Raw genomic sequence first — 9,248 nt, forward strand, 5'->3', positions numbered from 1 at the left:
AAGTCAATGAGGATGAGAGCTGAAGAGCGACCACTGGACTGGGCAGCAGAGAGGTTAGGAGTGGAGTTGATAAAACGACCTTCCTGGCGGGTGGCAGCCTCTGTGGAGCTCGACGACAAACAGATGGATTGGACTGGGTTGAGGAGTGAGAGTGGGTGAGGTGGTCTTCCAGCAGCTGTGCTGTCAAAGCTAGATGTACGGTCAAGACAGGTGGCAGTGTTTCCATTTCAAAATGACACTGGACATGTGTGAACACTAACTTAGTACGGTGGGATTGACTGTGCAGGAGAGGATACGAGTAGTGGCAAAGTGCTTGAGAAGTCGAGAAGGATGAGATTCAGTGCACCAGACCAACTCAGCTTTGGACAGAATCAAGACCCATTGCAAAGCCATCCTTTGGGCACAAACGCTCAACTTTCCAAGACCTTTAAGGTTTCCAGGCTTCAAAGCGCTGCCTCACGCTCTCTCAGCGGTGGCGGGTGGGGACGTTTGCAGCATCTTTTCAATGAATCCTGCAGCCATGAAATTAAAAGACGCTTACTCCTTGAAAGAAAAGTTATGACCAATATGCTAGACAGCATATTAAAAGGCAGAGACATTACTTTGCCAACAAAGGTCCATCTAGTCAAAGCTATGGTTTTCCCAGTAGTCATGTATGGATGTGAGATTTGGACTATAAAGAAAGCTGAGCACCGAAGAATTGATGCTTTTGAACTGTGGTGTTGGAGAAGACTCTTGAGAGTCCCTTCGACTGCAAAGAGATCCAACCAGTCCATCCTAAAGGAAATCAGTCCTAAATATTCATTGGAAGGACTGATGCTGAAGCTGAAACTCCAATTTTTGGCCACCTGATGCGAGGAACTGACTCATTTGAAAAGACCCTGATGCTGGGAAAGATTGAAGGTAGGAGAAGTGGAAGACAGAGGATGAGACGGTTGGATGGCATCACCGACTCAATGGACGTGAGTTTGAGTAAATTCCGGGAGTTGGTGATGGACAGGAAGGCCTGACGTGCTGCAGTCCATGGGGTCGCAGAGTCGGACACGGCTGAGTGACTGAACTGAACTTCAATAAATCCGGGCTATTCTCGTGCCCCTGGTCGGTCCCCGCTGGTGTCTCATTTCCGAACTGCGGCTCCAGGTGTGGGGGGGGCGGAGGACACGTGGCTGACGGGCCGGTTCCCCGACGACGACAGGCACCACTGGCCTGGGCGCCCAGCTCTGGAGGCTCAGCTTTCCCACCACGGTCACAGCCCTTCTGGCGGGCTGGCGGAGCCCCGCCCACGTCGGTGCCACCCTCCCGCTGGACTACGCTCACCCAGTCTCCCGCTCCTGCCTCGCCAGCACCGCAGGCGTCTACCAACGCCCCGCCCTCCCCACGCCCCCGTCTTCCTCCTCAGCCTCTAACCTTGGCGTCCTACGTGGCGCCGCGGAGTGCGCATGCTCAGTCCACGGGACACAAGCGCGCGCCCGCGCGCGGGGGGGCCGGCGGGGCGGGGCTGGGCGGGTGCGGTGACGCCACTGCGCAGCCGCGGGTGGGCGGGACCGTGCCACGTCGGCGCGCGCCGGCCGCGCCCCCTCTCGGCGGCCGCGGTCAGTCAGCCTGTGCGCGGCCCCGGAGCGCTACGCGCGCGCCTCTCACTCCCGGCGCCGACGCTCGCGCGCTTCCCTCCTAGCAGCCCGAGCCCGCCGCCGCCGTCCGGGTCCGTCTGAAACCGGCTTCGCACCATGTCTTCGCCTCCCGAGGGGAAGCTGGAGACGAAAGCTGGACACCCGCCCGCCGGTACGGACGCGTTCCCACTTTCTCTCCTCTCGCGGGTCCGGAGGGCGGGCTGGAACCCGCGGGCGCGGGGCGCGGGACGCGCGGGGCGCCGGGCGGGGAGGCAGCGACCCGCCCCGGGATGGGTCGACTCGTGCGGTCTGAGGTAGACTCAGCCCCTCGCGGGCGACACCTGTTTTCTTTACGCGAAAACATCGCAAGTCCGTGGGAGTTGCGTGCAGATTAGACTGACTTGAAAGAACCCCAGCTGAACAATGTGTCCCCAAAAGTTTGGGCGGTGAATGCTTCCTTAGAATGCACAGATGCTTTAGAAAAGAAAACGAGGAGCCAAAACAGTGACAAATCACAGAGTTCTCAGCGTCTTGGCGATGATTAATTGTAGGCTGACAGCATTACAAAAAAGAACCAAAGGAGTGGAAATCTTTTTTTTTTTCGTTAACCACTCAATATGACTTTTTTTCCCTCCCTCCAGTTTCTTTCGCATTCTGCCTTTCCTCAAAAGTGGTTTGATTCTGTGTGTGGTTTGTTTTTTTTTTTTTTTTTTGCTTTTAGCTTCTGTACATCCCAAACTTCTGAGGCAAGGAAGTTAAATGCTGGAGTCTTTTTTTCTTCGAAAATGGGACTCTGAGCAGCGTTTATTTTCATATCGTCTCCTCCCCCTTTTGAACACAGTTCCTGTTTGCTCTTTCGAATCTGCCCAAACTGGTCGATTGCTTTTTTCACCTCTCCCTTGAAATGGCCATCAGTCCATATGGAAGGGCACTGGAAGGGAATTAGAGATGACTGACCCCCAGTCGCGTAAGCCTGTGGGATTTTTAGGGTCTTCATTCCACACATTAGTGAAGAGTATCAACTCAGTCTGCTAGTAACAGAGGCCTGGGCCAAACATGGCTGCTTTCTGTGGAACATTTATGCCATCTTCTTGTTGAAGGAAAGATTTCCCCAATTTCTGCCTGCCGCCCCCACCATAGGGCGCTAATTCTTTGTCTCCACACAGTGAATAGAGCAGTTCCTTAGCATATGTTGCATTCCAGAGTAGGTCATACTTTTCATTAGTGAAATAAGCTCTCAAGAGCAAGACAGGCACCAGGAAAGAAAGATGGCTAACCAATGCATGTGGGGTGTGAGAGGTGTGGGATATTAGAAAACAGTTCCACTGTAATGGAAAGTAGAGTTTGGGGGCCTCTGTGTTGAATCAGTTTTAAGTTAAGAATGTCAAAGCGTTTCCTTTCATGATAACTCTGGCCTGTAAGTCTTACCACTGGGGGTTCATGCCCAGCTGCCTGATGACCTGGGCAGCTGGGCAGGAGGTAACACCTTCGTTTACACTGGTGACCCTCAGCCGCAGTCTGCCTGGGGCTCCCCTGTTCCCAGGGAGTGAGTAGCAGTAGAATGTATGTGTTGGGATGATACCAAAGCAAAGTGGCAGTAATTAAATTGCATATAGAGACAGCCATATGGAGATCTTTAAGACTGGAGGAATAAACTGTCGATATTACCTCCCTGGGAGAAATTTCATGAAGGACTCAGAGTTTTCTCTGAATTGTAAACAGCTAGGCTGTGTGAATCACGAATTAAGTATTTTATTTATGTTCAAGGAGAAGGGAGCCAATGTATTTGCTCTGGCAAAGCAGTGAACTTGAGTTCTGAGTTTGAGGCTGGTCACTTCTTTAGGGCTCGGTTTTCCTAATCCATGAAATGGGAGGTTTGTGTCAGATGGTCCCTGAGGAAGTAGCAGGGCAGGGCTGCCTTTGTGCTCTTAATGTCACCGTCTATAGGATTGGAGCCCAGGGACAGTTAATGCCACAGGTAAACAACTCCGGTGACTTCAGGCAGTGACTTCTTAAGGCTTTGAGACTTAAGCTCACTCCCAGTCCAGCAGGAGACGCTAAGGAAGCCATCACTGTCATCCTGCCTTTCGCAAGGATGGTCACACTTGGCCAGAGCTGGAGGAAGGGCCTAGCATCCTGGCCCAGGGGTGCAGGTTAGAAAGAGACCTTTCATCGGTTGCAGTGTCTTGCCTCTCCGTTAGTACCGCACAGAGACCTCTGTGTGGAAGCCTTTTCTGGCAGAAAGGTCTGGGTGGTCTTGTTTACTCCAGCATGACCAGAGAACAGAAAGTTCTGCAGAGTAGATGTTAAAAGGAAAAAAGAGCATCTACTATAATAAAGGGTAATCATCACGGATAGCCCAGAGCCCAGTTCCTAAATCAAAATAACAGCCTTGAAACATTGGCAACACTTTTCATTAAGTGCTTAAGTTGGATAACAAAATCTCGTGCCTAAGTCTGCGATCGAAAACAATAAAATTCTCCTCTGTGACTCTCTTCATGTTCTTTCGTGTTTTCTCATTATTGCTCTGTGAGCCAGGTGCGCTTCTCTGCACCCCACAACCTCTACCTGTCTGCCTGTGCCCCTTGCTTCTGGGCCTGGGTCCCGTTGATGAGCAGGGCCTGGCTTGTGATACGTAATAAATAGCTTGTGAGTTTCTCCAGAGCCTCTTAACCGCCTCTCACTTCCTCCCTGGCACGAGAGGCCCACAGCTTCCCTCCACTGCTGAGCTGTCTCCAGCGTGTCCTCGTGGTGCAGGCGGGACTGTCAGCCAGCTTAGGCGGCAGCAGCATCATGGAAATCGTAACTTATATTTGCTGAGTGTTACAGGGCATGGGGTGCTTCCCAGGTGGCACTAGTGGTAGAGAACCTGCCTGCTAGTGAAGGAGACGTAAGAGACGCAGGTTCGATCCCTGGGTCGGGAAGATCCCCTGGAGGAGGGTGTGGCAACCCACTCCTATACTCTTGCCTGGTGAATCCCAGGGATGGAGGAGTCTAGCAAGCTATGGTCCAGAGGGGTGCAAAGAGTCGGACAGGGCTAAGCAACTTAGTATGTGTGCACGCTTAGGGTGTGGGGTGTAAGGGAGAAAAATCACTTTCCCTTTATTCTTCTAGGTTCCTGGCTGAGATCCCCCTTAGGATAAAGAACAGACTAATAAAGAAAAAGAAGCAGTTCAATAACATGTATCTCTCCTGTGTACAAAGGAGATGCTCAAGATAAATGAGTGACTCCCAAGCCCCACCTTAAATACTAACAATAAAACATGCCCAGGAGAGGAGGTTCCCCCTGTGGGAGGGAGCCAGGAAATGCCTGGTAAGCCAGGGGAAGGTCGTTATGCAGAGTAGGATTCTCCTGTGACTTAGTCATATTTCTCTTCCTGGTACAGAGAAAAAGAGACACTTAACACTTGGAGATCTCCCCTACGAGTGTAAAAGTTCCCAGCAAGGGTGACTTCTCTGTATCCAGCTTTTCCTTGTGTGCTGTTTCTTAATCAACTCAAAATCATACTTGCCCAAGAGGCAGGTTTTGGGGGTGGCAGCCTGCTCCCCTTCACCAGTCAGTTCTAAGCACTTGGCAGTAACGAACAGTCACCTTGCAGTTGGGATCAAGGGGACGACGCTGTTTTTAACCCTGGCCAAGCCCTCTGGAGTGTTGCCGACACCCCCAAGACAGTGACTTCAGGGGGGCTCCCTGAGGGGGGGGCTTTGCCTCCTGGAACCTCAGCAGCCCTTCTCAAAGGGGCTCCATTCTTCACCAGGTCCTCCTCCCAGGCTGTGAGGTTAATGAGGCTCCTGAAGAGCCTCGGAGGAAGGGGACTGTGTGAATAAATACAGTGCTGGTGGGCACTGCCTGGCATCCTGTGATGTGCTGGTGGCTGGGTCCTCTGTCAAAGTAGCCAAGTCTTCATGTTTGAGAGCTCGCCACTGTTCTCGGCAACCAAATATTTGTGGAGAGATGAGGTGAGACTGCTGCTTCTCTGGGAATTCTTGCAAATAACAGATGAACAGAGTGACTGACGTTCTGTTTCATCTAACAGCAGAACGCTGATCCCCAGCAGAAAGGGGGACTCGGTGACAAGCCTCACTGTGACTCACTCCTGCCGGTTTCCGTGGGTTTCTGGCAGTGGTGGGAATAACGTCTCTTCGCGACATACGTTTTGCTGGTCCTGGTCCCCTCCCAGTTCCCAGGGGACGCAAACCATATGTCAGGAAAGTTCTCATAAATCTAATACGTGATGGCTTGAAGTGTTACTAATCTTATGTGTGGTTTCCTTTCAAGAGTAGACTTTATGTCCCTTCTAGAACTGAGTCAAATGGAAATACAAACACGATTCTATTCATTATAGTGGAAAAGAGACCACCTTGTTTTTCTTTAGTAACTTCAAAATAATTCAGTTCTCTGTTCTACTGATCATTCAGGATACATTTAAAAGGTTGTGGGTGATACTTCCCCCTGAATTACCTCCCTTTGGAGGTTTCATATTATCCAGGCCACTCTGTTGCTAGAAAGGCAAGACTGATTTGGTTTTTATTGTATTAGCCGTGAAATCACAGGTGTGCTAAGCACGACCCCCAGTATCCTCAACCCAGTCACTGATCAGTGCTTGAAGATACAGGACAGAGGTGTCCTCCTTTGCTCCTGCGTGTGTGTGCTCGGTCGCTAAGTCATGGCCCATGTCCAGCTCTTTGCGACCCCATGGACTGTAACCCACCAGTCTCCTCTGTCTATGGAGTTTCCCAGGCAAGAATACTGGAGGGGGTTGCCATTTCCTCCTTCAGGGGATCTTCCCAACCCAGGGATAGAACCCACATCTCTTATGTCTCCTGCAATGGCAGGCAGGTTCTTTACCACTAGTGCCAGCTGGGAAGCCTGCCTTTGCTCCTGAGATGCCAAGAAGAAAAAGGGACCCTTTAAGTCAGTGCATTTTTTTTTTTCAAGAGCTTCCAGTTAGGGTGGACCAAGCACTTCTACGACGTGTTTAAGATTTTCCCTCTGTGCTCTGAGACTTTGGCTGACACGTGCCTCCTGCTCCTCACTTCTGTGAGTGTCCTGTTCATTTCAGAAGATGCCTCCGCACTCTTACTTGGTCTTGTGAATGGCCTCGCCTTCCCAGGTTCACAGACTCTTTTGTTTGTATAGGGACTATCCACTTTTGTATCAGGTCCTGTATTAGTTACAGTTATATCAGCTATATTATGTATTCACTGTTGTAACAGACAACCCCAAATCGCAGTGGCTGAACAAGTCAAGGTTGATTTCTCTCCCAGGAGGCCCTCCAACCGGGGGGGGGGAAAAAATGCAGAGGGCGAGGCCCCTCCTGCCCAGCGTGTGGCCTCCTCGGAGGGGACTGTGCACGCCAAGGTGTTGGGGCCTCGAGGTGCCACCTGCAAGTGACATGTGTCACTGTGTTAGTTTCCCACGGCTGCTGTAGCAAAGGACCGTAAACTTTGTTGTTTAAAACAGCACCGCTCTATTGTTTTACAGTTCTGGAGGTAAGAAGTCCAAAATGAGTCTCACTGGGCAGACGTCAAGGCGTTTGCAGGGCTGGTTCATCTGGCGGTTCCCTGGGAGAACCCCATTTCTGCCACTTCTACTTTCCAGACACCCCCACGTTCCTGGGTGCACTGCCCTTTCCTTCACCTGCAACAGCTGGTCCAGCCTTCCTCACAGTAGGCATGCTGATGCTTCCGTGTCCCTGTCTCACATTTCAGGTCCCCCTTGTGATCACAGTTTGCCCAGCCACGTAATCTAGAATAGCCTCCTTATTTTAAGGTCAACTGATTAACAGCCTAATTCCTCCTTGCCAAGCGTATTCACAGGTGGGGGACTAGAGCGTGGCCAGCTTGGTGGGGAGGGGGACATTACCCTGCCTACCGTGGTCTGTTTTCCCCGGAATTGGCCACAACCCAGGTAAATGGCCCCACTCTCACTGCGGGGAGACTAGGGTTGTGGTCGGTGAACACTGTCGGGTTGTCTGTCCCCGAGAACCTCGAGGCAGGGATCTCACTCTTCCCTGGACTTTCTGAAACCAGCCTCCCTGAACTCAGGGTTTCCCCTGCATCCGCCTCTCCCAGTCCTCAGCTTTGGACCAGTCACTGTCTGGCAGGTCTGGGCCCTGTCACCACACAAGCTGACCACTGAAGAATTGATGTTTTCAAACTGTGGCCCTGGAGAAGACTCTTGAGAGTCCCTTGGACTGCAAGGAGGTCCAACCAGTACCAGTCCATTCTAGAGGAAATCAACCCTGAATATTCATTGGAAGGACTGATGCTGAAGCTCCAATACTTTGGCCACCTGATGGGAAGAGCTGACTTCCTGAAAAAGATCCTGATGGAGGCCACAAGTTGAAGCAGCCAACAGAGGGTGAGATGGTTGGATGGCATCACCGACTCAGTGGACATGAGTTGGAGCCCACTCCAGGAGATAGCAGAGGACAGGGGAGCCTGGTGTGCTGCAGCCCATGGCGTCACAGAGGCTCACAGGATAGAGCGACTGAACAATGACCAGGCACTCTGACCTCTGGGTCACAGCCGCTAGGGGATGGAGCCTGCACTGTGTGGAAGACTGGCCGGCCTGGAAGTCCCAGCCCACGCACGAGGTCTCTGAGTCACACCCTGCCTCTGGAGAGCGAGTGAGCTTCCTCCCTGTCACTTAAGGGCCTTCCCACCCTAACACGTTTCGCCTCTAAGTGGAGAATGGCAGTTTACCTTCTTTCATCCTCTGTTTTCTCAGAGAGGAAACCATCAGGGGTGCAAGTTCAGCAATGTATCAGGGACTCATTTTTTCAGGCAAGCGTCCCTTTCACCCGTTGCAGAAAGCCCCTGTGGGGACTGAACGTGGCCGCGGGGGGTGGGGAGCTCCAGGGGCCCCCTCTAACTCAGAGCCGCTGCCCCTCTTTCTCTCACTCCTTGCGACTCCCCCTGGCTCGGGGCGCCAGCCTCCCCGGATAGGCGTGGCTTCTTTGCTGGCCATGGAGACCCCTCTCCCGGTGGGGCACCTCCTCTTAATGGAGAATGACCGCCTCCCTCTGCCTTGGTCCCACCCACTGTCCCCATCCCAGGGCCGTCCAGTCTGGTGCCCACTTCACTTTCCGGCCACAGCGCTGCTCTACCTGGGAGGATTTCGCTCACCCCTGATCTGCAGCTCTGGGCGTCTCTGTTTTGCCTTCCTTTTTTTCTCACCGGAGCAATTCTCAGAGCCTTTCTTGGCTTCTTTTAGGTGTGTTTGCTTTCCTTTGAACCAGATTTCAATAGCTCTTCCCAGCAAGAGCAAAGGGAAGCCTCTGCTCACGGGCCCTGCCCCACTGGTCCCCAGGGCTGGCCCCTCCCTTGGCTCCGGGCGCTTTACTGTCTCAAGCCCGCTGGGGACACCCTTCTCGTTCCCCTGCCCGACCTGCAGCTGTGGGTCTTCCTAGCCTGCTGTTGAGGGTATGGAGCAATCTGTTGGGAACCCTTTCATAGCCAGGCACCCCAGCACCTCAGGGGCTGCCAGGCCCCAGGGCAGTATCTTCATCAGTTGCTTCCCTCCCTGACAAAGTCCGAGCTGGAGGCTGTTTCCTCCGCCCACGTTGCTTTTTTTTGTGGGCAGGAAAACCTGCTTCACAGAGAGCTCTCCACATCAAACACACTGCCTTCCTG

The 9,248-nt window shown here is 52.6% G+C and overlaps 1 protein-coding gene across 1 annotated transcript in view; it reads left to right on the forward strand.

Annotated features, from left to right (window-relative positions):
• Positions 1-1,574: 1,574 nt before the first annotated feature.
• The window catches only part of LOC122683891 (death associated protein), a 63,496-nt gene continuing 55,822 nt past the window's right edge, over positions 1,575-9,248 (forward strand). The window contains exon 1 of the mRNA XM_043887813.1: positions 1,575-1,782. Coding sequence (XP_043743748.1) covers positions 1,728-1,782 — 55 coding nt within the window. The 5' untranslated portion in view covers positions 1,575-1,727. The remainder of the gene's footprint in view (positions 1,783-9,248) is intronic.

The sequence above is a fragment of the Cervus elaphus genome, chromosome 25, assembly GCF_910594005.1.
Source record: "Cervus elaphus chromosome 25, mCerEla1.1, whole genome shotgun sequence".
Classification (NCBI taxonomy): Eukaryota; Metazoa; Chordata; class Mammalia; order Artiodactyla; family Cervidae; genus Cervus; species Cervus elaphus.